Raw genomic sequence first — 27,919 nt, forward strand, 5'->3', positions numbered from 1 at the left:
GCTAAAAATGAAAATGGAATTTAGAAAGAAAGAATCGGTTCTTAATGTAATTATCAATCTTTGCCTTAAATTGGAAGGTTGGATGCTATCATTAATGATGAATTACCAAACAAATTGAAAGATATAATTAAATTTCAATCAAAAGAATAAATATAGAACTAAAAATCATGTCATTCAATGATGGCAACATATGAAGGCATTTCTCATTATTTCTTGGCATATGAAATTATATACATATATAAAGTATAAAGGATATTTCTCAGCATTATTTCAGGGGTGTTGTTTCTTATAATTTCAGCATTTTCTTTAATAAATAAATTTTGTGCATTCACTATAATTTAATAGGACTTTAGATCAAAATATTATTTTGGTTTTAGATTTTAGTTTGTTTCATGTAATCCTTTTGATCTTTGTATCTTTAAAGAAAACTTAAATGTTGTCCCTCTTGGTCGGTTTCTCGTTGATTTTTTTTAACACTGCCCTCGTCCTGGAACTGACTTATGGGACAAAAAGTACTTTCACTTTAAATTTCGAAAATACATTCACATAAATATCTCCATTTATGAAAATTATTATTATTATCTAAAAAATAATAAACGAAATTTAAAAATTATTAAAAGTAAAGAAGAAAAACAAAATTTCCATCATAATAATCACTTACATTATACATGATGTAGGATATATTACACAACTGCTTTAAGAATAAACTATTCCATTTTAGGCAATTATACAAAACTTGCCCTCTCAACTAACTTCTTTTCCTATGTGTTCTAATTTGAAACACTATCAAAAGCCAAGAGTTTAACGAAAACATCACCTCAATAAACAGTCTTCAGCTGAAGCATTTAATGGAATTCACTCTGATGATACGAAAAAAAATGGCATTGAACTCACATCCATTTGAACTGAGCCTTACAAGTACTGCCGAAGGCTTTCACCACTCATAGACTCCATTTCCTTGACAATATCTTGTGCAAGAGATTTAACAGAGGGCTCCACATCTTCAAGCAACTCGCCAAGGAAGGGGATCGTCTCGGGTAGAAGTACCAAGTATTCTTCTTTCAAATTCTCCAGAAGGAACTTGACGATTCGTAGACCCAAAATTCTAGTACGAACCTTGTCACTTCTGGTTTGCATCAATACCTACAAAAAGAGTTCATAAGAGAAATGGAAATCAGTAAATTTAAAAAATTCAATCAGCATATATCATGCAAAATCCTAAAAGAAAATGGAATAGAGTGGAAAAACGTGGAATATGATTGTTTTGGAAAACGTTTCGTTTTCTTTTCAAGTATGTTTTTACCAAACATCTAGGGGAAACTTCGCCAGTAGTGTTATTGCTATTCAGGATTGGGTGTTTTTGAAGTTAGTTTGGTTTATGTTATTTGACAATGGATTTCATAGTTTAGTTGGAATTATTAGCACGTAATGTTCTCTTCTGGGTTGGGTAAGGTATTCTGGGGCAAAAAGATTAAAATTTTAGGATGATTGTAACATACATAATATCAAAGCAAGAGGCCCCTTATTTGAACCACCGTAATATTATTTGCTGTTCATTTAATTTTAATTACTACCTGTTGGAGTTTCTACACATTTTCAAGTCCACAGGTTAGTAGAAGTCTCGAGTATTACGTGAATTAATGAACTGTCTGTCTCTACACACTAGAAGGGAACTGTGTAGGTTAAAGTTCATGCTTCTAATTGGGATCGACGGCCATCACGTAGACAAATATATTTAAATCTACTCTCCCATCATATAGAATGAGAATGAACTAAAGAAACTGTTATCCGGAGAAACTTTGTACCAATGAAAACCATTCCATAGAAATTCTAAAAATTTTAAATCATAAGCTACTTGTGTCTAATGCTTATATAACAATTTAGTAATTTGTACATTTGTGTGTTTGACAATTTAGTTGAAGAATAATTTAGTAATTGGTAAATTTGTGTCTTTGACATGCTTTTTTTTAAGTGTTTTTGAATGACTAAAAGTATCTTTTACAAAAATGGGAAAAGCATTTGGTTAAAATTTTAAAGAGACGTAAAATATACTTCTTAACCGACTAAAATCACTTTTTAAAATTTTCAAAAGCAGATAGAAAGTACATATAGTGTAAAGAAGCCATTTAACTAATTTATTTTCAAAAAATAATTATATGATATGTAATCCATAAAAAAACACCATTTCTTTTTTCAAAAAAGATATGTCAGACACACCTACTACTACTTAAAGTACAATTTTACCTCATGATTTAAGTGCTTCCATAATGTGTCGCTTCCAGCAGCCACGGCCATTTGACCAACGCAAATCACCAGAACATCATCAACCTCATTTACAGATGGAACATTCGTGTTCTCATCAAGCATTTCTGGTGGCTCAGACGCCAACTGTGCAACTATGGGTTTGAGCAGAACCTGTAAAGAACATAACCGAAAATCATTAGTGAAGGTATAAACTAATAACAACCAGAGACCAAGGAGACAAACTACGCTACATTAAAATTTCTGTGTCAACCGCCTGTCAATAGGCACTACTTATGTCTGTTACAGGTGAAAAAGACAAGATCCATTAACCTGGAAATTTGCGGAATCAAGGAATTTCAAGCTCCCAGTATCATGGAGAAAGCATTTGTGCAATGATGATAAGACCAACGCTCTTAAATGCCAGCTTTGAAGTGATACCACTCCAGTTTCTTCTTTACTATCACTACTCACGTGCACCTTAGCCTTCTTTCTTTTTTGTATTGAACCAGTATATTTTGCATCTCCTGAATTTGTAAGGTGGCGGACGCATCCATCTACCAAGTACTTGAAGTAGGGAACGAAAAGTGACCTAAATTGAGAGGAAACAGCAACTCTCATTAATAGTAATTACCAGAGTATTTTTAATATGACACAAAACCCATCATTCCCATAAAAGACAAAAGAAATAAACTCGAGTAAATAAAGAACCAAAATGACAGTAATTGCCTTAAAACAAGAGAATGCAAGAACCATCAAACCTTCTCGCCAAAAATAAATTAAAAGATGAAACTCCAGATGTTAACAAATAAATCAGAAATAAGATTGAAATATCCAATGAAGTAAAAACTTGTTTGCTAAAAAGTAGGGTGGTTAATGTCAAGGAAACTCAAGTGAAATCTTTTGGATAAAATTTCAACAAAAAGGGTAAGAAATCGACGCACGTATTAGATAACTTTCCGCGAGAGTAATTGTAAATATTTTGTTTCAAATACTCCCCCTGAACAATAAATAAAAACTAAATAGCAAGTGTATTTAACTAGTTAAGGGGAAAACTATCCATTTATTATGAAAACGTTATACAAAGAAGAGTTCAGGTTTTAAGTAACACACTGCAGATTTAAACCTTCAGACAAAAACCACTTATACAAAATCATAAATCAACATCTAAAATTTTACAAGGAATCCAAACATACCGATGCTTCTCCGCAAGTTTATTTACTAGGCCATAGAATGATATAGCCCTGTCAATACTTGTACTTCCGGCACTTGCACCATCTTCCAAATCCGAATCTGCCCACTCAACACTTCTAATAAATAAAGGTTTAAACATGCTTTCAGTAAGTTTAAGTGTCAGCAAACTCAGAGCACTGATAACACTATTTTCTGCAGCATCAACATTTGTGACAGAAACAGGGTGCTGGCGGCGTAAATCAAGTGCCTGCAAACACAGGTCAAATATCTGTATGTGGTAAGCAGCAACAGATGGCCTATCCATTTTTCCAACGATGTTCGCTAGCAAGTCGAAGGTGATGATCACACTTGAATCTCCAGATTCAACAGCACGAGTAAAAAATTTCATCAAAGGTGGCAAAACGAGACGAACCTATAAAAGATTCAGACATCAGATAAATGAAATGAGAACAATCGTACAAGGAATACCAATCAATGTGACAAACTTTAACACTTACAGAAATTTTCTCTGTCAGAAGTTTCCTTATCGAGTCGGCTTTCAACTTCAACTTTGAATCTGACCCCCATACTAAGTTAGGATGAAGCACCAAAAGATCTAGAATGTCTCCAAGATAAGGATTTAGAAATCCACCCAGCTTCTCCACAACAGCCTCCAAAGTAACAGCAACAGAAAGCATAACAGATTCCTTCAAATCTGATGACTGAACAGACATTTCAGAACTGCATCTTGTACTCTCAACCACACAACTACGAGACACATTTATCACCTTCCCCATTATATTAGGAAGCTCACTCAATGACCTTGGCCCCAGTACATTAACCAGTGTGCTGCATGTTCGAAGGCAGCTAGAAGACAGAGGTAAGTTGTTTGAAGTAATATATTTTGAAATTGGTGCTAGCCAAACATTGATAACTGAATGGTAAGAAGAAAATGCATTGGCCAGAATTTCTATGGCTGAAACTGCGGCTACTTTAAGAGATGTATCAGAAGCATATGTAGAATCATCAATTAAGTGAATAATTCTCAAAGATATACTGTCAAATAATTTAAGAAAATCATCATCCATGTGAAGCCAGGGACTTTCAGAAACTTTCTCTTTCTTTGCCACCTTCTTTGACTTCACCCTACCGAGTTCTTTAACTGTTTCACATAAAAGGCTGAGAGCCTGCAGGAGGTCAAGATAATATGTGAAATTTATGAGATGTGCAATAAACAAATGTTAAATTAACACAATAAAACAAGCGAATAGATTGGCATGACAGATTGAACAAAAGCTTAAGTCATGAAGTGCATTTGGTACAAATCTATTTCTGCTTATAATCAGTGATTGTCGTGATTATTATTTTTTTATCTGGGTTGGATGGCTTTGTGTTTTGGGTACTATTGTGCTACATAAATTGCTCCTGTGTAATTGACACAATCAACCTACTGCAACCAAATCCTGAAGTAAAGGAAAGAATATGAAATATAACAGGATTAGTCCATGTACCTTTTTCCCAACATTTCTATTATTATGGCCAAGCAAATTAATGGTGCTCCTAAAGAAGGCTGAAGGATTCATAACCCTAGTGATATTTCTTAAAATAGCGTTCATATGCTCCTTTATTTGCTTCCTGATAGCCACAGGTATACCAATTTCCTGGCTTCTAGTATCAACAAGTTGGACTAGCAAAACAACCTCCTCCAGTAGATCTCCAAGTATACTCTGCAGAAGAATGTTTGTAAGTCATACAAAGAAAAAAGAAAATAATGCCGATTAACACGTTAATATTTGAACTGCATAAAGTAGACTGTTTAGTGAGTTCAAGCACTAAAACTTCAAAAACATAGCCCAGACAGCAATGTGCAAAACATAAAACTTTATGTTTCTTTTTGCCAAGGGCGACTCACCACACTGATCCCTTGAACAAAAAAAAAAAGATAAGACTTTTTAATGTCTCTATAAATTTTGATAGAAGGTTACTCAAAATTGTGAGGAATCATTTGCCAAAGGTACAAAACATAGGTTAATGTCAGGGCTTTTACATGTCTATGGATGAAGTGGATTAACTTGATTGGAGACAAAAAGTGAGGCAATGCAGAATTGAAGACGTATGATTTAGTCTAAAATTTATACAATGCCAAATTAAGACATTGATATTTTAAAAAAAAATCAGAACCTATTAGACCTCAAATACAATATAAAAAATACCAAAAACCGTATTATAGGATTAAAAGGGATGACCACACCATTTCGCTGGAGAGATATACTATGTAACTTGCTTCATATCTTACAGCTACTGTCCAATTATGCAAAGAAATAAAGCAAACTTGCATATAAAACAAGGTTCAAGTTCAAAATTCAAGTTTTTTTTAGAATAGAAAAACGGTTTTCATTGAGAAGAAAATGAAATAATAGAATACAAGGACATACAAAAGCCAAGTCCACAAAAAAAAATCCCACTAAAGAAAGGGATTCCAACTATACAACATAGTAACAAGCGAATAATCCCATCAAACAAGAGTCATGTTGTTGATCCCAAGTTACAAAAGACTAGCCCGAATCAAATGCTCCTCAAACATACTTGGTGCTACTTGTATAATAAAGTAGTTGGCTTTTGAGTTAAAGAGATGAACCTGCCAACTAACAATTGTTGGCTACGTTAAGCTACACCTAATTCCAAACCAGTTAATGCAAGGACTCTAAATATTTTTTTGCATAAGAGAGATCAAAATTAGAAGAAAAATCAAATTAGGTGAAGGAAAAATGTCCAGCGAATTTTATCATTTAGATAGCAAAGAAAAGTAGAGCTTGTTATGCATGTCAGATTTGTTATGCGATAAGCACAATGCTAAATCAAAACTAGTATGCAGAAGCTATGGCTTATACAAGATTAAGAGTACGAGGAGAAAGACAAACGACTGGTTACTCAAAGATTTTCTACCTGTATGTCATCCGAGTTTTCATGTGATGCTAATCTGAAAGCAAATTCAGGACCCTGTAATTTGTCTAAACAAAACTTTGTTGCCAGAAGCAACTTCTTAAGGGATTCCACACAAAGGTTATCATGACCCATGAGCTTAAACATTGCAGCAAGAGCATGAAGCCAGGTTGTGCATGAATACTTCTCACAGATATGCAATGCAAACCCATACTCCCTTTCTCTGTGTACAACAGACATGAAGCCATCCAGACCATGCAAATTTTCAAAGGATGGTAGTTTCGAAACCAGTGACTGAAAAAGACGCAAAAGCACCTCAGCCAAGCCATCCCATTCCCCCACAATCCTGCACAAGAGGCTGGTCAGGTAGAGTGGTAGAAAATTTTAAAGCAAATTAATGACGAAAACAAATAATAAAAGAGTACCTTAATAAGTGTTGGAATATTTTTAACATTCTATCTTCAGCAATTTCAGGTAGTATGCTAATGAATGTCTGAAATACAAACAGGCATCAGGACACAGTTTAAAAGAAGCACACCTCGAATCATAAAAGTAGACATGCATGACAAGGTCAAGAATTACCTCAAGCAATTTATCCATGTTCTCAGTTTTTGACAGCCAGCATGGAACAACAGCAGCAATTAGATCCTCAAGTACACGCTCTGAATGGATATCAACCTACAGAAGGATAACAAAAATATAACAGCTGACCTGGAATTCACCTAGAGAGCCAATCATATGTTCTCCACATATACCATGCACTTGTCAAAAGAACTTTTAGAAATTTAAAAAAGAAAATTTATAAAAATATACTCCAAGGCCTTTTCTTTAGAGTGAAGATATCAGCATTATGTTCATGATATACCCCACTAATCCTCAAAAGGATTTCATCCAAGGCCAATCAATCTGGGGACTTGAACCAAGACGTTTAAGCAGATTTCCAAATATACCAGTGGAATGCCCTTTGAGGATTAAAGAATTATAGGAGAGTGGAACTATCTTAAGAGATTACAAATTATCCAACCCTCCAACCCAAAGCAAAAGCTAACTGATTTATGCACGACCATCGGCCAAAGTGGCTGTAGATGGTTATCCTTAAAATAATCCTATTTTAGGAAATACCAATAAAAAAAAACCTTTTCTATAAGAAATACCCTCAGGAATATAGATTTATTACCTGTCTGACTGCAGATTCCCCTATGAGAGTAAGAATATCTAGCATATGCTCCACAAGTTTTTCCGGGATAAATTTTGCCACAGAGGAAATTAATGAATAGACATGGTTACGTGTAACTCCATCCTTAGATAAATGAGTACAATCAACCAACAATTTGATATCAATTTCTTTTGTCCACTCAACCTGCAATAAAAAAAATATATATAAAACAAATCATTAACACAAAGTGAGTAAACAAATTCACAGATACAACTACGGACTACTAGATTGTATATGCACCTTTTGTGGGGTAGTAGTCACTACTGTTGAACATATATCTTCAAGAATTATTAAGATTGTCTGCCTTATATAGCCTATTACATTAGGGATGCCCTGGGAAACGCCAGGCACTGCATGGTCTGACTGATCTTCAAGTGCAAGAGTAGCATTAACCCAATCCTCTGAAAAAACTTTTCCAAGCAGCATAAATAGTTGCCCTATAAGAGATTGCCTACAGTAGATAATCATGAATATTAATATTGTAATTGTATCCATACTTCAAGATGACAGTAAGCAGAGTTACTACAACAAAAAAGACAGTACTTTAAAAAGTTTAAAAAAACACCTGTTAGCTATGTCTTTCTTTAAGAGTAAAATATCAAGAACAGAGCTTAATGAAGAGAACGAATTCTCTTTTTTACAAATCATATCATAGGGCGAGCTGGATGTATGGTACTCAATGGACTTCTTTTTTTTCTTCCTATCTACCACACTACCAACAAAACCTTCAGATTTCAACATGTAACCCAGCATCCGGCTGACGGTGGAGGAAGTAATCTACAATATTAAATTTGATACAATGTAAGGTTCTCAATTGTGCAGTACCATGATGAAGATCCGAAGTATATGTCTAAAAGATACTGTAAGATTGATAAATAAGAAAAACAAATTATAAACAAATAAATTAGCTTCTCATGTTCTTCGCCTCGATGCACAACTTGTAAAATACAAATTTTTTAAACATGATTCTAATTACATTCGGTCTTAACTCGACTCCTTAACATTTGAAGTATGAAACAGAAACGATTTTGTTTAAAAAAATTAACTGATGCAAATTTTATATTCCAACAACAAATAACAAAATAAAAAACAATCCTACTTCTAATAAGTATGATATTTTTTTACAATATCAAATACAACTCTCTTCTTAAAAAGAAACTCAACTGTTTTAATCAGCAGACTGTTACTAAATTAATCTATCATGTAATTTTAATTAAAATAAACTATGTAGAATGACTAATGAGCATGCTGTTCTAGAAGGGGCAAATGATAATTTAAGATGCAACAAATTAAAATATACAGTAACTAACACTGATGCGCATAAGGGCTTCTCGGGTGGCAGTTTGCACATTACTGTCAGCATCTCGAAATAACAAAACTAGTTTTGAAAACAAAAATTCCTGCGTCCAAAACAAAAATATAGAAAACTGTAATTAGCAGCTGAAGAAAAGTAGAATCATCAGTAATTGCTGTCAATCCAACAAACTTTGTACAGAAATGCTTGTCCATGAACTAGTTTGGATGCACTAAAATTCCAGAAAAAAGAATGTGAAAACAGAAGGAATCTTCACATGCCGTAATTATACAAAGAAAACCCCACCTTACTGGAGTAAGCTTGTTTGAAAATAATAAATATATAGAATGATATATCACCAGAATAGTCTAACGTTTGAACAAGCTGATCTTAAGAACAGACAATAATCACATCCACTCTACCCAATCAGTTCACGGACTGCGTCATTACTATTAGTGCTAAACCCAGGATAATAATCCTTGGAATCCTCCCCAAAAGAATTCTCTTCCAACAAAATAAAAAATCATTACAAATGCTTATATAAAATTAAAAAAATTTAATTGTTTTTTTTAAAAATAGATATTCGTATCAGAAGGCACAAAGGTCAAGAGGCAAGAACAATGTCTCGACTCTTGTCATATCTCAAGCTCAAGTTGTCTTTTTATTTTCTTATTGTTTCATTCCCATTTTTATGCTGAAAAAGAGTTCAATTATTATACTAAAAAGTATTCACAACGCCATGGTCTTGGTTTAAAGAAAGTCTATGCATCTTATGATTTTACTATCAATCATGCAATGAACTTCTTTTCATCATAAGATATCTTGAGATGAAATGTTAGGTTAGAAAAGTTCGGGTACATTTATCCACCAACATAAAGTTTGATGTGCATGTCCCTTTATATATGGAAAAAAAAAAAAAAAGGAAATATAACCTGCAAATATTCCAAAAAAGCTTATAATTTTTTTTAGTTAAAGGATAAATTCTCATGTGCATACCAATTGCAAATACTAGATTGAAGATCCTAACATATAAAAATATGTCAGTTGCATAAGGTAATCCGAAACATGTAGATTTTTTTTTAATAGAAATTCAACCCATATAGATAAAACAGTTCACAGTAATTGACTTGAAACTCAAGTTGAGAGATGAAGATAACCTGCATTTCATTCTCCATCATGCCATAAATTTGATCATTCAACTTTTGCAAGATAGCTAAAGAAGGACGTGTAATTGCATCTTCGCTTGGAGAGCTACCATTTAACTGGAAAGTAAACAATCAAACAAGCAATAATATCTAAATCTTAACTCCCAAAAAAGAATTAAACAGAAATAGGAAACATAGACAAAGAACTGAAACTTAAGTCCTAAAAAGTTTCTTACTTGCAGTGCCTTCAACAAATAATCTTCACATATGTGCCAATCGAAAGAAGATGGTGTAGCACAACACTGGAACAGCCAGGAAATTTCTCGTTAAGTGCAATTGTCATAAGTAGCAGACATTGCCAAGGAAAGCATCAAGGGTACAATCAACACACCTCCAGCAGAAGACATAAGATAGAAACTTCAATGGATGACAAGCTATGAATGGATCTGTCCAGTGCAAGATGATACCTATTGCGTCTTTCCAAAAGAAGAGATAACAGAGCTTCAACTTCCTTAACATGTAGAATAGCATTTCCCATTGATTTGAACAAAGAAAGAATCCTCAGCTGGAAAATGATGGGATACAAGTACTCAAATTCCGAACATTAAAATAATTGGGGGAAAACATAAGGTAAGACTACAAAAGCCCTACATCTCCATAAGGGCCCAAATATAATGAACAACAAAAAAGGTTATGTAGGCCAAACCTTCCCATAATCAGAAAGCTGTAAAGCATAACCCAAAATGAAAGCCAGAATCATTTCTTTTGTAGCTTTATCAAACCTGAAAGGATACTTTAATAAGTCAGCTGAGTGATGATAAACAAATCAACAAGACATCATTTTAGTAATGAAAGTTTCACTAGTCTTAAAAAAACAGTCAAAGAATGTGATATGCTCCAAATGAATGGCCAAAGAATTGAGAATAAAATCTGCAATTATCTAGTCACAAGGATGAGAATCTGTGCAAAATGGTTTAGTCAAAAAAGCTTGTCTAAGAACCAAAAACAGCATTATACCTAAATCTATTACTAGGTTATGTTGTTTCATCTTAGAATGCCCTTTCAATATCCGCTTGTAATTATTCTACCACATCATTCAATTGTGCTAATTGGAGTGCTTTAAAACTTCGATAGGAAAATTGAGCATTACTCCCACTTCTTTTTTTTCTTTTTTTGTGAAATGGAATGAACACTTCTTATTGATGAAATGAAAAGAGACTAATGCTTTAGAATTATAATGAGATATAGCTACAATGTAGACAAGAATCCAAGAGGACTAGGGGAATAGTAGATGCACAAGGGGATGATTTCATATAATTCATTTTACCTTTTTTGGACAACCAGCCTAATCCTACAACATTTGGAAATCAAGGTAACTCATAGACCTAGTATATTGAATCCTAGATTGGTGTCCACCATGAATTGAATCCATGACCTCTTAACACCTTAACAAGGTCATGCTCCCCCTATCCTATATAGGGGGGCCTTTCACCTCCAAAGAATTTTCATTGATATTTGAAAATTACAATAACAAACACAGAACTACCTTGGTAATATCCCAGTAGCACATGACTAACAAAGCATACAAAAAGAAAATATAAATCGAACCCCTCTGATGTAATTTTACAAAAACCATCTTGTGTTGTGTCATGATCACGAGCCTACAGTCAACAGTGATTGGAAGGCTCTCATTGTATAGTTCGTTTTGGAGGGATGCCCTCAACCCCACCCTAGTCTTTTTTTTAAAGGATACATAACTTGTCATTGAAGAAACGCAAAGAGATTAATAGTGTGTTTGGATTACATTTTCAAGTGTTTAATTTTAAAAATAAGTTATTTTGAAAAAAACTAAAGTGTTTGGAAGTCACTCAAAATAAATTTTTAAGTGTATTTTGAACAATTTTTGTGAAAAAAAGTTTAAACAAAAAAAGTCACTCAAAAAAAGTTTATTAAAAACATTTTTTTCTTAATTCAATCCAAACGGACCCTAATGCTCTAAATACATGATCACAAAATAGAAAAAAAAATGAATATACAACGGAAAATAAGAGAGCAAAGCAACAATACAAAGTACAAAAACCCAAGAGAAGAAAATTTCTGTTTGAAGGGGCTAGGTTTAGTTAGTTAACTAGGAAGTTAAGTGCGATTCAACTCTTATCTCTCGGGTGTCGGGTCTATTTAAGGAACAGCTTGTTTACATGTCACATTCACAATTAATAAAATTTCTCCATGATTCTAGTCTTCATCGGTTAGCCTCTTTTCACTATATCAATGAAAGGTTTTGTTGTTTTTTTTTAAAAGGATACGAGTCTCACTATTAATAATATTGAAAGAGAGAGCTCAATGTACATTAGGGGAATACATAGAGCAATAGGGGGAGGATCAGCAGGCACCCCAAACATCTCAACTAGGTTGATGAAAGGTTTTGCTGTTTCCATTCCAAAATAAAAAAAAGAACTGGACTGGAGTCCTCCTTTGTAGTTAGGGTTGGACTCCCATTTTGTAACAGGGATGGTGTTTTTTTGTATGTTTTTCATTTCTTTAAATGAAAGTGCAGTTTCTTTGTGTGTCTGTGCGCCTCAAAGAAAAAGATATTGTTAAAAGGAAAATTTTGCTTGAATAAAGGTGAAGTTTTAGATACGCACCTCTGTTCAATACTCTGAGGAACTAAAAAGCTTTGTGAGGATGAACCAAGCAAAGTTGCTAGAAGGGAAGGGAGAAAGTTTCTATCCGACAAAATGAGTCGTTTCTGCTCAATCATGAGACCCAAAAGTTTATCTAGAAAGTGATTCCATACAGCATTGTTTCCTGTCATGCAATTGAACAAATTAAGTAAACTAAAGATTTTATTTTTTGGCAAAAGAAGCATTTCATTGATGAATGAAATTAGGGGAGAAATTTATGTAAATAAAAAAAAAAGTAGAATTTTGTAAATTCATCTTATATAGAGAATAACCATTTTTCTTGCAAGACAAGTTGGCATGATCCAGTAATGAAAACATCCCCTCAACACAGTTCATGGCCGCAATCCTGGTATCCTGGAGCAGATTGCAGATGGCATCAACGAAATAAAAACATGTTATGAAACAAAAGTTGAGCTTGGCACAGTGTATTGTTTTTTTAGATGAGAAGCTACTTGTATTGAAACAAAAAGAGAGAGAGAGAAAATAACTAAACTCCCATTAATAGATTGCTTCCTAGTTGTTAAAAATAGTAGAAATGTTGTAACTACAAACGAAAATTCCTGTTTGCTTTTTTTTTAAGTTAACTGTCCAGCCTATTAAATTCAATAAAAGATAAATAAATAAATTCCTGCGACTATAGGCAAGAAGCAGGAAGTTGTCCATTTTTATAAATTAAAGAAAGTCAATGAAGAAGTCAAGTTCAACCAAAAAGTTGTGCCATCTCCAAACCTTTTAAACCCCTAAGTGGAGGCTAGTAAGAAGAAGCAGACACGACCTACCAAAGTGGAGGCTTAGCCTATACTCGAATCTACTCCTCAACAAAATTCAAATTGTTTCCATATCTACAACGTGGATTTCTTTCTTTTTTTTTCGTTTAATTTACCTAGTAAAGCTATCAATTGTGACTACCAAAGTCCTTTTGTTGCTTCTCGTTTTGAGCAGAAATTTGGTGTTCAATGTTTTCTGCCATCTATGAATGAAGCTCATTCAAGCAGTTTTTTTCTGAGGAACAGACTTGACGTGGTAGGAATAGGAATAATAGTTAACTTTAGTAATTCCCTAATTAAAAATTTTAATTTCCTTTTTGTAATTCAGCTCTTAGTTTGTCTATTAATTCCCTATAAATATAGAAGCTCTTTGAATTTTCATTTTATCCTCTCAGGCTACACCAATTTCTCTTTTACATGGCCACATTTTTTTCATAATAAAGATCATTGATTGATTCTCAAAGAGACTTTAGGTGATTCGGCGATATTTCTGATTTATTGTGATTGGAAGTGTTTTCTGCAACCATTCTTTGGCTCAGACGTGCTCTATTTGCATTCTTGTTACTATAAACTTTTGTTTCTTACAAATAATAATAAAGGCATCAGGCAAAAGGATTAATTACCTTATCATCACTGGCCAGTGGGACGAGTATTGAAGGAAACTCAGCAACAAGTTGAACGTGCAAACCTTCTTCTGACTGAGAACAAAGATAAGATAAACAATGCAGACTCCCAACTTGAACTGAAGCAGGAACACCTGGAAGTTTAAGTGGTGAGATCTCATCAAATGCAGATGGAAATTTGCATGGACCAACAAATTCACAACCATTAAAACTATTTGAAGCCAAAAAAGTAAGTGATAACAACATATCAACTTGCCAACTTTTTCATCATGTCAATGTGAAGTTCGTTTAGTCATAAAATAAATATATATGACTTGCTCCCACAAAATTAAAACAGTACCCCTCAAATGTAGACTGACTTGCAACAACCCAAAAAGGTCAGGTTGTTAGCACATGGGATGCTTTATCAGCAGTGTACACTGACCCTTTTTGTATAAAATAAAAACTCTATTAACTTGAAATGGTACACCCCTGTCAGAAAGAAACGATGAAAGATTCTCCAAGGATACCAGGGATAAGGTAGTAGGAATTCAGGTATTATGATCAAATCCTTAATCTATTAGGACTAGGATTAGTTTCTTTTATAAATTAGGATTAGGATTAGCTTCTTTAGTTAATTAGGATTAGGATTAGTTTGCTTTCCAATTATAAATAGAGTGCTTGTCTTTATGATTTCACAACTTTTTTTAGGAAAGGTATTGTAATACTGAGGCATGTGTAGAAATTTTAAAGGGATAGTTGCAAATTTAGCGATTAGATTCAAAATAATTAAGTATATAGCAACATTTTAAAACATTTGCAAATATAGCAAAATTTATCAAATTCTATCAATGATATAAGTCTATCACTGATAGACCATGTTGTAAATATTGGTCTATCACTGATAGACCATATGAAGTTTATCAGTGATATAAGTCTATCAATGATACTTTGCTATATTTGCAATTTTTACAATTTTTTTTAAATGTTGCTATATCCTTAATTATTATTCTTAAAATAGTCATCAATTACAAATTACAATTTCCCAATTCTAAATTTCTTTTCTGAGGCATGGAATGCAAACAAAAAATTTCACAGACAATCATTCAATACAAGAAAATAGGTTCAAACAAAATAAATAAGAGCACCTTCATCAGTAAAAAACTTGGACAGTATATGAACAGGAGATATCTTGAAGCTTCTAACAAGGTAATGGAGATGTTCCTTGAAGACATGCTTAAATCGAGAGTTTGCAAAGAACACAAACAAATCACTGAACATGGAAATCCATTTTTCCTTCTTATCCTGCAGCAAGAAATAATCTCAATATCAACTGTAAATGCTCATCTAAATCAAATTATCGAAGCAACCAAGTCACTGACGACCCACTAACCATCATCATATCAGCATTCACTGAGAAAGTATATGCTTCTAACAATCTCCAAAATATGCAAATTAGAGCACCGGCATTCAATTCATTGTGATCCTCTTTGACTAACTGATCCAGGAACCTTTTGCAGTCCCAACCTAACATTTCTGTTTTGAACTGCCAATAACATGGGAGGACATAAAGTAAACCAAGAAATGGAACAACTTTTTGTATTACAAGTAAGGTCAGTACTATATCAATCAAATCGAAGAAAACTGCAGTACCTTGTCAATAGAAGCACCATAAGTAGACTCATAAACATCCCATTCAATCTTCAAAACTGGGTAAAGAACTTCAAAGAAGCCAATGAATTGGGAGCTACCTACAGTGGGAATTTTTTTAAAAAAATCAAAATAAGAATAAAAGAACATAAACTGATACAAAATCATAGAGAGTCCAAACTGAAGGAATGAAAACAGGAACGCTAGAAAGGCAAACATAAGTAAAATCTGCAGCTGTACAAAAAAGAAAAGAAAAGGAAATATTGAACTTAAGAAAAGGAGAATAAAGAAAGAGATCCCACTATCTTTTCGTATGATAGTTGATTGCAGCACAATGAGGAGGAAGAGTACTCTGGAAGAATCATAAGCTTTGCAACTCTCAATCAGCCAAGGTGCATACTTCTCTGGATGTAACAAGAATGACTTTGCCAAATTATTGACAAGTTCCATATTGATTGAGCTAATGTTGCCTCGCTGCAAATCCTATGATTGCAAAAGATAATCCTGTGATTAAAAAAATAACAAATACATGTACGTACAGAAAACCAAATGTGTGATTAACTTGAGATTGGTACAATGGATTAATGATTAGGACAAGAATGGAAATGTTGGTATCAACATAGATGGAAAGAATGGGCTAAAAGAGAAGGAGAAAAAAACATTGACGAAAAAGTACAAAAATAAAGATCATACTGGAGTGATCATTTTATTATTTTCAAACCCAATTTTCATTGGGGGTAATTATAACGGGAACTAATTCAAGGAATAATAATTAAGTATATAACAACATTTTAGAAAAATTGTAAATATAGCAAAGTTTATTAAAGATAGACTTATATCGTTGATAGACTCTTATGGCTTATCAGTGATAGACTAATCTTTGCAACACAGTTTATCAGTAAAGACTCTATCATTGATAGATTTCGACAAATTTTGTTATATTTGTAACTTTTTTTAAATGTTGCTACATACTTAATTATTTTGAATCTAATTGCTATATTTACAATTATCCCTTTACATTGAGAAAGAAAATGAAAGAATACAAGAAAGAATAAAAGAATAATAATAATAATAATAAATCAAATCAAAAGGAGTCAAACTAAAGAAAAGTGCCCAATCAAGAATGATGATATCTACACTGCACTTTATTATCTCTCCCATCCCAAAGACTATATGATAATGCACAAATGGCTCATTTGATAGATAACTAGACCTTTTTGTCAAAGGCTCATTTGGATGAAGCAACAATCCTCAAACATGGAAGACAAACTATACGTTAACCCACATGATGCAAGAATACACGAGCATGCAGAAACCATCCCAGAAACAAGAGCCCGACTACAAGAAGAGCCTTTAGCTAATACAAAATACAACCTACACGCCTTCAAGCCAATTAGCCATTAATGATACCATAAATCCGGTCCCTAAGCTTAACGTGCCAGAAATTTTAAATCATTATAAGTCAACCTCAGAAAAATACATTAGTTTCTTGTTCAAAATAGAAAATGAAAAAGAAAAATAAATAACTCATGCTGAAAAGACCATAGTTTTTCATAAATTAAAGTCTCCCAAACCAGGACATTTCATAAAATATAAACTCAATATTATACAACTATGGCATAAATCTCCAAAATCTAATTCCTACCATGCAGGAATAAGATTTCAACAATCAACACTTGTTTCAGAAGAACAACGCAGAATATTCTCTGCTGAATATCTGAAAAATCAAAACCAAACTCAATCTAGCACTACTAACCACATCTGTGTTGACACCAGCAAGATTCTGGTAAAAAGGCCATTTGATTTCCTTGGCCAATTCCAAAGCCTTCAAATTCAATCTCTGGGTCTGGTAAATACAGAAAACACAAAAGTAAAAGAACAGAAATAGTTTACTTAACTAGTTACCTAAATTAGTACCACCATATGCTAAAAGTAGTTTCAAAAGCACGATTTTGGCAGAAACACCACAAACCTTGGGCATAACCAGAAGTAAAGGAAATGTAAGAGAAAAGAGCATCTGCAGATAGTCATCATGATCATAGAAATATTCTTTCATACTCTTCAAGCACACAAAAGCTATGTCAGCAGCAAGTTTACTAATAGCTGGCGAACCTGCACGGCCAAACGATGACTCCAAATGATAAGAAAATCAACTTAACGTAAATTAAAATGCATAATCAGGGTCACAAGGTCTATAAAACTTATCCATCGTTGCTGAAAGAGATCCTACTGACCTTTAAAATACAAAATCACAAGAAGTTACTCAACATTTCTTCTGAATTACCATACCTTAAGCATGCATCCATCCGTAGATTACAAAGTGAGGGAGAACAAGAAAAGAAATGACACATTTCAACCTCATACAAATCCTATTAGCTATAGCATAAAATTGAAAGCTGTTAATGCATCATCAGAACCTTGAGAAACAAAGCATAGAATCTGAAATGTTGTCAAGTTCAACCCCATTGTCATTTCTCTTTCTATTTATTCTTCCCTAGAGATTTTCAAGAAGAAGGTACAACATAAAACCAAGCTAAATTACAAAATTTGATCCCTGAATTATTGAAGTTATGCTTAAATAATTCGTGTTAAAAATGGCCAGAACTCTAATATGTTCCAAAACTTCAGAAAATGTTTACTTGGTCTCTAAATTGTTGATTTTAAGGATATTAGAAATTGTCTAATAGGTCTTTAAAACTCTATCTCATAAATAAGGAACCTATTATGTTCTGGGATGCCTTGTACACCATGGCATTAGACGTCATCTGAATCTGTAATAAATTCAATCCTCTGTTTAAGGGTCAAAAACTGTCAATGGTGCAAGATTTACAATCCTATGAGATGATATAAGACTGATGTCTTTAATTATTGGTGAATTGTGGAGCCTTCCTTCTTAGTTTCAACCTTGGTATGCAAGCTCTCTATTTTGGTTTTTAGACAGAGTGAATTTTGGAACAGTCTAGTGTCCTTTAAATAATTTCATGGTTGACCTCTATCTGATTGCAATTATCTCTAATTTCTTGTTTTTAGTATGTTCTATATTTTCACTCCCTATAGATGTTTGTGTCCCTTGAACATTTATTCCTTTTCATTATATCAATGGGAAGTTTTTTGTTAAAGAAAAAACATATATATACATACAAAATTAATGATCTATAAATATGGAGAAAAAGAATACAGATCATTCAATACAAACATACTGATCGTTCAATTAATTTACTGCACACTTTAAATAATTGTAAAAATACAACATAAAATCATAAACCTATTAGATGACGAATTTGGAGCAATATACAGGAGCTATTTGACAATTTTAAAGTTCTTGAATATGTTATACACAACTCTAAAAGATTAGAAACCGAACTTGTAATTTGATCTGAAATCCACAAACAGAATTAATCATAGACTGAAGAAAACAAAAATGTGAAATTCTCCAGCTTGTAATGATGCTGGAGAAATGGTAGATACTTCCCGAAGTAACAATCATACCAGATTTCAAAATGTCAATGCATCTAAAAAGCACATCTTTCAGCGCTTTGAGAAGATCAGAAGAACTCAATATGTCAGAGATTCCATCAAGACTGATAGCTTTCTGAACAACAGTAAGATCATCATCCCGAAGTAGTTTCAATATGGCATCTTGAACGGTCACTAAACTCTGATCATAGAATAAGAAAATAAAAGAGAAATCAGCACGTTTAATACAAGATAATATTGAAGTGAAAAAATGAACCAAGTAATAGACATTAACACTAACAGATCAAGTTATCAACCTACTAACTAAACCTAACTAGTAATTACATTCATTTGGAATCATTGAATTAAGAATACAAACAATGATGAGCCAAAAGCACATCCTTCTATCCAACATGTAAAATATGGATGATGGATCACTACAATCATTACCTGAAGAAACTTTTATCCTACAAATTATAATTGGGGATAAACCTGCCTAACAAGCCCTTTAAACTGTCCAGACCTCATCATTCCGCGATAATAGTTGATAATTTACTAGGACTCAGATGGCCTCTCGAACAAAAACAGAAGCTTACTTAGTTCTTCTCTTTCCTATAGAATAAATTATAGACCAAAGACACTATGAACAAATGCCTGTGAAACGGCATTATCTGAACAAAATTTACTCTCCCCTTTAACGAACCACTAGTTGTTAGGTAAATTATAGAATCAGTCTACACACATGCACTCACACATAACTAACTAATCATTGTACCACGTCCCTTCTCCTAGCATAGATGAAGTGCACCTGGGCCTGCCCATTATTATCATAAGTCAATTTTGGCTCCTTGTTTGATGATATTTTGTGCAGGGAAACAGGTTTTTTTGGTAAGAAACCAGGCTTTATTATTATTTTAATAAGAAACAATTCATTGATAGAGGAGAAGAATACAAGCATCTCAAGGTTAATTACATTAGAGATTTCCAATTTGAAATCAAGAAAAATAGGCTACAGTGAGAGAGAGAGAGAGAGAGAAGGAAAGAAAAAGATTTTAAGCAGAGCAGGTCCACAAATAATCAAATGCAACCAAGCTTTAATTACCAAAATAAAGGAACAATCGAAAGAGAAGGAAAAAGATGTCCGGCCCACAAAAGAAGTCCCAGACCTACCTGCAAAAACGGACTCTAATCTAAAAGTCTAAGTAACAGACACCCATAAAGTTGCATTAAACCTAGCAGCCTCCCAAATCTCCTCCATGATCACTAACCCCTCTGTTTGGCCTAATCTAATTTCAAGGGAAAGAAGGCATTAAGAGTTGAACTAAGCTCGAGAAAACTATTTTTAATATTCATGGAGGCAAATGAAAAAACGTACAGAAGGAATAAAAACAGATAAGCCTATGAAAAGAAGTCCAACACGTTACAAATAGGGCAATGGTTAGATGCAACCTCAGTTGCACCTAATCCCATGCACCCCATTATTCCTACACAGTAAAAAAATCAAATTGTGAAAAAATGTCACATGGCAGATTTTTATTAGTGTGCAGTCTAGGTTCCACCAAGGTTTCTTTCTTCTTACAAATAACCCAATAAACGGATGTCCAAAACAAAATAACTAAAACTAACAAACTACTAAAGATAACTACTAAAAATCATATTGCTACCCCGAAGCCAAATACACCATAAAACAGCCAAAAATAAATAAATAATAAAATAAATAAAAAAGACCTCCACAAACTCTTTCTTTATTTTGAGAAGGAGGGCTTTAGAAGGCTATCTCCATCATAGAACAAGCACTTCTATGGCAGGTAAAACATACTCAAAAATCCTAAAAGATCGACTCTAGAGGAAGAAACAAAGCAAGATGGCCAAAGTCCTCCTATTGCCTGCATTGCAACATTATGGGCACAAGACAGTGCAACAGAAGATAAAAATATCTGTAGAGACGATCACGAACTTGAGCTTTTATTCTTGCAAAGAACTTCACTTTTGTTTTCTTTTTCCATTTTCATTCTTTTTAATAAGAAACAAAAGAATGGAAGTAGACCAAGCCAAAAGAGTAACGAGAGACGCAAAGAACTTCACTTTCAATTTGTTGAATCTCAAAATTTTCTAGTTTGATCAGAAACAATCATAGTGATCTGTTTTAGTTGGAAAGCTCTTACACACAAACAAAAGAAAAATGTTACCTCTAAATGATCTGTTTTAGCCTTCAAATTTCCAGCCTTGCTTAAACTCGAAAGAGCAGCACGACGAACCTCAGCCTATGATACAAAGACAGCACCAAAACACATAATATGTGTTACATAAGATGGTACTTGGTAGAATATCCGTGCAGTTTTTTTCAGGTATTGCACACGATACCTTTACACTGCAAGCAACAATGAAGCATGAGTACATAGTTGTAAAACAGAGTGCTATAATATTATACCTTAGGATGGTGCAAAGCAAACAAAAGTTTTGAATCTGAAATAGGCAATGGCATATCACAACCCCCATCTAAAGTATTGCACACAATCTCATATAGGGAGCCCCCTATCTTACGTTGTACTTTGGTGTCCTGTTAAGCAGATCAAAACAATAAGACATTAAATAAAAAAGAGATATATAGTCACAAAAAGGAAAATAAGTGATCTAGAAGATACCTCAAAGAACTTCTGAACAGCACAACGAAGCTCTGAAGGATAAACTTTATTGACAACAATTAAAAGCTTCTTTGCCCAAGTACCTAAAAGGATATACAAATCTTAGTGGCAGCACAAGTTGAAAAGAATTACAAAATATAGAATAAATATTAAAAACCAAACAGAGGTTGCAATGGACAACAGACAAGATTCTAGTTAACCTAGCTAGCAAAAAGAGCTAGCATACTACTGAAACTTAACCATTCACTCCATTGTTTCTTTAGTAGATAACAGAGGATGATTATGCAGAAATTTATTATGACAATTATTAGTGCATATAATTAAATTTGCTTTCAACCACTAGCTTAAGCTTTTGGATGAAATGACACTTTAATATGTCGTCAGAGAAGGTGGTCTAAGATTTTTGTTAGTAGCATCTATAACATTGTTGTTTCCTTCCCAATTGAAATTGATTTTCATTTGTTGGGCATTTCAAATATTTCAAGCCCACATGTGAGGGGGAAACCGGGAGTGTTAGTGCATATAAATAAATTTGTCTTCAACCACTAGCTTAAGCTTTTGGGTCAATTGGTGGTTTAATAACAATAAACAAATCATTACTTGATTGACGGAAGAAAACTTCATAACTAGCAAAAGCTGAACAGCAGGTGTTGTCATTAAAATATCTTAACTCAACATACCGATTAGGCAAATTCCTTTTAAATGAAAAACTGACCTTCACAATGAAGAATAAAACATACAAAGAAAACAAAACCATTGAAAGAAGCTACCAGAAAATTACATGATTGAACAAACTCAAACTATTGAAACTCTTGAAAATATTAAAAATAAAATGGCAAGAATAATAAAGTAGTTCTTGTTTTTCTTTCTATTTGTTATTTCATTTATAATATTCTCAGGAGTTTGATCGTGTAATTTCTTGGTGGCTTCTTTTTTGCTAGGGTAAAGCTTTGCTTGCTTTTTTTTCTATGTAATGTTTCATTCTTCGTAATGAAAGTTGATTTTTTTTTTTCTTTTTCTTCTCTAGATTTTGTAACCAACCATAACCCATCTTTTGCTGATCGCTCAATATCCCAAAAAGATACATGATTTAAGAAACCAAAGAATAAAATAAGCAGCAAAAAAAAGAACTTGCATACTAAAAATTTTTAAAAAAGGAAAAACTAGTTGAATGAGCACCAATTAATTAGTTTGAGCATATACCTGGATTAAAAGAGCTGGGATTGTCACTCTTCTCTGAACATTTAGAGCAGTTCGCTAAAACCTTGGTCACCATATTATGCATTAAATGCCTTATTGGAACAGTCTCAATCAGTGAGATCAAACCATGTTGGTACAGCTCACTAGAGAAACTGCAGGCAACAAATAATTAGATGTTAAATCATCCATAACATGCAGATGCTAACAAATGAAAAATCATCCCACCTATATTCAACTAAGGAATCCAAAAAGATGGCGAGGAATTTATCAATGTTGAACTCTTTGGATAGTTCCAAAAGGATACCAGCCAAATCCCTTCACATTAAAATAAAGAGAAAGAAATCAATGTAAAATACAAGTAGAAATTGACGTGACCAACAACAAATTCAAAGAGCAGATATGAACCAAAACTAGAAGCAACAGAAAGTGAAACTCGGTAACCAGTATATATTACCTAATCTCCATCAAGATATCCAATACCTTTCTTGGAAATATGTCAACTGATTGAAACTGAAAATTTTAAGTAAAGGACAAAATTAGAACAAACCGAAGTCAAAATATATGCAAATTACGACTTAGTCATGTGTGGTTAAGTCTAGTCAATACAACTGGTTCGGGTTAGCTTTTTGTTGGTTCGTTGGAATTGCTCAGCCATTATTTAGAGAGAGAGAGAAATATGCATCAGTTCTCATTATTCTCACACGATTTGGCAGTATGGCATCAACTTCGAACAAAAACGAGTTTAATCAATGTGCATAAACCTTCAATGGATTTATTAAATCAAGAGAGCTAGCACTAGGGAGGTCACAGAAAAAAAGGCTTCTATTCAAAAACTGTAAAAAAGTAGAAAAAGTATATATATTTAGAGAAAATAATTGCTAAAACAACGATATACATTAAACCATTTTTCCAATGTATTCTATTGTTTATCGCATCTGATATTTGGGCCTTGCCTGATATGATAAGGAAAAACCTCAAAGCTGTCCCTTCCATATAGAATACAGCATAGAATGAAGAGTGCAAATCATAAGACAATTTCAATCAGTTTTTCACCAGAATAATACCTGAACAAGAGTGATTAAAGCCATAAGAGAAAGTCGAACTGATTGCATATCATTTGACTTCCCGGCATCCTCTTTGGCAATCTCAGAGACAGATCGTATCAAACTCTTAACAAGCTTAGGTATCAATATGACTTTGTTGGCTAACAGACCAACAATCATCAAAGCACCAGCCTGTATTTGAAGGAATGGGGAAATATGGTTAAACAAATACAACCAACTTAACGATGAAACATGGAAAAGCATGACAAAAGTGCAATCAAACAACCAGGAATGCGGATTAAAAATCATATAAAATGCCAACAAGAACTTGAAATGATAAATAAAGGGTCTGAATGTAGTCCATGAGGTCAAAGGTAATTAAGTTCCTAAATCAGTTTAAATTTAAAGAAAAAAATTTATAGTGTGAATGCTACAATTCTAACTTTAAAAATTAAACAATGCTGCAGGTTTGAGGCACATACAAAATTTTGTTTTCTAATAAGAAACAGATTTCATTGACATGTGAAATTTACAAAGGAAGGGCTCATACCCAAACCAAAGGAGTTACAAGAGATTTCTCCAATTGAGATACTATTCCCTTTTGTGTATAATTGTCAAAAGGATTGTGTTGGCATCATGTACAGTGTTTTTTAAAGATCAAAGCTGACCAACAGCAATTGTCTTGTGGGGCTTAAGCACAAGGCGCACAAAAAACCGCCAGTTTTTTGTTTGTGAGGTGCAGTATATATAAAAGTACTACATAAAAAATAGAAAGTTGGTGAAATGGGAATGAAAATGAAAAACCCCTATACATAAAGAATTTTGTATTTAGGCTTAGTAAATTTCATTTTTTTTAGTTAATAATTAGTTCATAAAGAAGTAAAAACCTCTAATTACTATCATTTTAAAAAAATGAAAAATGTTCAAGGCCAAGGTTTTGGGCATTATGACTTCATAGAAGGTGCACTCCTTATTTTGTGTGTCTCACGTTTATGCCAGACTTGTGCCTAGAGCTTAAGAGGGATTTTTAAAACATCGATCATGTACTACCCACACTTCGATTGAAACTAAAACTGTATGAACCTCTTTATCCTCCATTGGTAATCCTACTTACATAACTACTTATGTGGTACCAATATTTTTTTATTTAAAGATTGCATCATAATAATTTGACATGGATACTTTCTTAAAACAACATCTAATTAATGTAACCATTTAGCATGTATATTAACTAGACTTTAATTACTTTTTATGTTTTTCATAATTAATGTTTCAAAAAGCTACAGAGGCTTCCCTTCAGGCAAGGCTCTAACTTTTAACATTGAGACTCACGCCTTCCATTGAACTACAAGAGGCTTACATCCTTTGGAAAAGGCACTAATGCTTAATGTCTTTAGGACTCATGTAATGATTAGAGGAATAATACTACTACTTTTGAGTGGCAATTGATGGGTGATTTCTTTCCTTTTTTTTCTTTCTTTTTTTTTTTCTTTCTTTTTTCTTATATGACTATTATGTTTAGCGATACTTAGTCACACACATTTAGGATTCGTTAAACGTTTGTAGTTACATTTGAAGCATACCACCTCAAAGCTTGCCTTGCATCTTAGTAAGAATACCTCAAAGTCGCCTTCAGACTTTTAAAACATTGTTCATAACCCCCAATTTCCGGTCACTCCTTCAAACTTGAGTTGAAAGCGGGTCACTAATTCACATTTCTAGGTATTCTCTGTAAGGATACTTGAAAACCCAATAGCAAGACCAACATCAGTTCTCTTTAAAAGAAGATCAAATATTGGGAAGAGACATGGCTCCTAGCAAGGTTTTAGGCTTCTACTGGGTTAACCTTACCAATAAATTTTATAATTACAAATAATTTATAACTACTTACTAGATATCCTATTTTTTGTGGGAAATCAGGGTATTGGGGAGTTATTGTTAATGCATTAAGACCACATTTACCAAACCGTAATGAAATGCAGTGCAATCATAATGAAATTCCAATGATAGATCAATCATAATGAGTATGAATGCAAACTTAATTAGTTTGCCTTTGATCTCATTTAGTTATAATTATGAATATGTCACATTTACTATTACTGCTATCTTTACTGCTAGACATAATTTATTATGTTTACGAGTGGGTAAAAATGGCCTAAGTGCGGTTCTTAGAGGCTGGTTCTCCACTTTTCACACATGTACATTTGAGTGAAATGAAAAAGTAAATAAATAACTTACAGAAAACAGTATGACTTCCTAACTCACCTTCTGATCTGAAATTCCCTTGGCGTCAGGCTGAAGTCCAGTTTTAACAAACAAAAGAACAATGTTCAACACATTTGGCTCAACGCTTGTAAGAGTACCCAAAACTTCTATAACAACTGCAGTGCAGAAATTCACAACTGGTCTCGATACAGGGATGTTCTTTGATGGAATTGCCTAAAACAGAAATAGCATAGTTATGTATGACTGACATTGCAACTTGAAGTTAAAAAAAGAAAACAAGAAAAAAAACGTTGTAGAATAAATGCTAAGAATATTAGATGGATTTGGTTAAAAAAAGAATAATAACTCACATAATTGCATATAACTTCCAAAACACCAAGATCACGGACACATTGTTGCACTATAACCTTCCGTGGTGGTGGAGCACCTGACGATTTCACACCTTCCAGAAATTTCCATTTACTATTCCTACAACACACGTGGATAGGATAAACATCAAATCAAAAACTTCACGGTAGCTGAGCTGAAACAAAGTAGAAGAGAAATTCAAACCCCAAAACAAGCAGTTGCACAATTCGAACAAATGCATGGGTGTCATGGAATGGCAAGGCACAAAGAACCAAGTCTTCAACATTATGCACGTGAATCCTGAAAAAGTGATTCCCTCATAAAGAGTAAGAAGATATTGACTGGTAGGAAAAGGTAAGCTGTCAAAATGGTCTACTAAGCCTGTCCCTTGGGAGATCAATTGAAAAGGTGCTTACTTGTATCTGCGAATCAAGTACTCTAAAGTCTTAAGAGACGAAGGTTGCTGTAAGTGCCCTGAAATCAGCCTCAGGTACGAACTAATTGTCGCATTGATCCGTTTATTCTCCTCTTCATTCATCAACTCTCTATCCTGCTCTCTACTCTTATAGCCAAATAAATTATTCTTATAATTTCCGAAACGTTCGTCCAAGCTTATAAGAACCTCCAACCCTGAGGGTCAATCAATAAAACAAATTAACTAAGAATATTGACATCCGACACTGCCCAATCAACAAAAAGAAATACAAATGAAAATATCAACACCCTCCACTCCAAAATAAAATCCCAGTAGCTACAAAAGCAAATCATCCGAAAAGCTCAAACCTTGGAAAAAGATTCAGCTAAGTAAATTGGATAATAATCGTTACAGTTGGCAATCAGATAACTCCCAAATCAGATTAAAATAACAAGAGACAATGAGAGATATCTAAGCAAACAAATTCACATTCATCTGATTATAACATCGAAGCAGCTTGTTATGGAAGCATGTCCCAGACTGACCTTGTGAGGCAATGCTGAATATAGTATCGACATCAATGTCGGCAGCTTCTTTGGGGTCAAAAAGAATCGAAGGTCGAGTAAAAGGTCTCTTAAGCGACTCCGAGTCGGCCTGAACAAAGGATTTGATAGCTTGCAACTGTGAGGCGATGGATGAAGCCATTGGTGAAGGAAATGAGAGATCACCCAGAGGAACTCCGGAGTCTGGGAGCGTTTCAAAACCCCGTCGTGAAATGAGCTTTCTGTTTCGGAGGGGTGCCGGTGCGGCGGTGGTTAAGTTTTGGCGGTTTTAAACCTTAAACCAACGTGGTTGTAGTTGTAGGGTTTAT

At 33.6% G+C, this 27,919-nt stretch overlaps 1 protein-coding gene across 1 annotated transcript; it reads right to left on the bottom strand.

Annotated features, from left to right (window-relative positions):
- Positions 1 to 613: 613 nt before the first annotated feature.
- On the bottom strand, positions 614 to 27,912 carry LOC101214572 (uncharacterized protein At3g06530). Its single transcript, XM_011654778.2, has 39 exons — positions 27,594 to 27,912; positions 27,050 to 27,263; positions 26,838 to 26,933; positions 26,636 to 26,753; positions 26,325 to 26,498; positions 24,081 to 24,251; positions 23,471 to 23,526; positions 23,242 to 23,331; positions 23,020 to 23,168; positions 21,817 to 21,899; positions 21,603 to 21,731; positions 21,361 to 21,435; positions 19,205 to 19,373; positions 17,688 to 17,827; positions 17,472 to 17,561; positions 16,018 to 16,198; positions 15,719 to 15,816; positions 15,459 to 15,611; positions 15,214 to 15,370; positions 14,087 to 14,220; positions 12,969 to 13,050; positions 12,658 to 12,820; positions 10,719 to 10,794; positions 10,404 to 10,577; positions 10,249 to 10,314; positions 10,025 to 10,129; positions 8,884 to 8,973; positions 8,139 to 8,350; positions 7,814 to 8,024; positions 7,535 to 7,717; positions 6,940 to 7,035; positions 6,783 to 6,850; positions 6,361 to 6,703; positions 4,926 to 5,141; positions 3,933 to 4,601; positions 3,438 to 3,847; positions 2,575 to 2,833; positions 2,245 to 2,415; positions 614 to 1,143 (listed from the first exon to the last, which is right to left on the bottom strand). Exons 1-39 carry the CDS (start codon positions 27,751 to 27,753, stop codon positions 913 to 915), a joined length of 6,462 nt encoding a protein of 2,153 aa, XP_011653080.1. The 5' UTR covers positions 27,754 to 27,912; the 3' UTR covers positions 614 to 912.
- Between the last annotated feature and the right edge of the window lie 7 nt (positions 27,913 to 27,919).

Source organism: Cucumis sativus, chromosome 4, assembly GCF_000004075.3.
Source record: "Cucumis sativus cultivar 9930 chromosome 4, Cucumber_9930_V3, whole genome shotgun sequence".
NCBI lineage: Eukaryota > Viridiplantae > Streptophyta > Magnoliopsida > Cucurbitales > Cucurbitaceae > Cucumis > Cucumis sativus.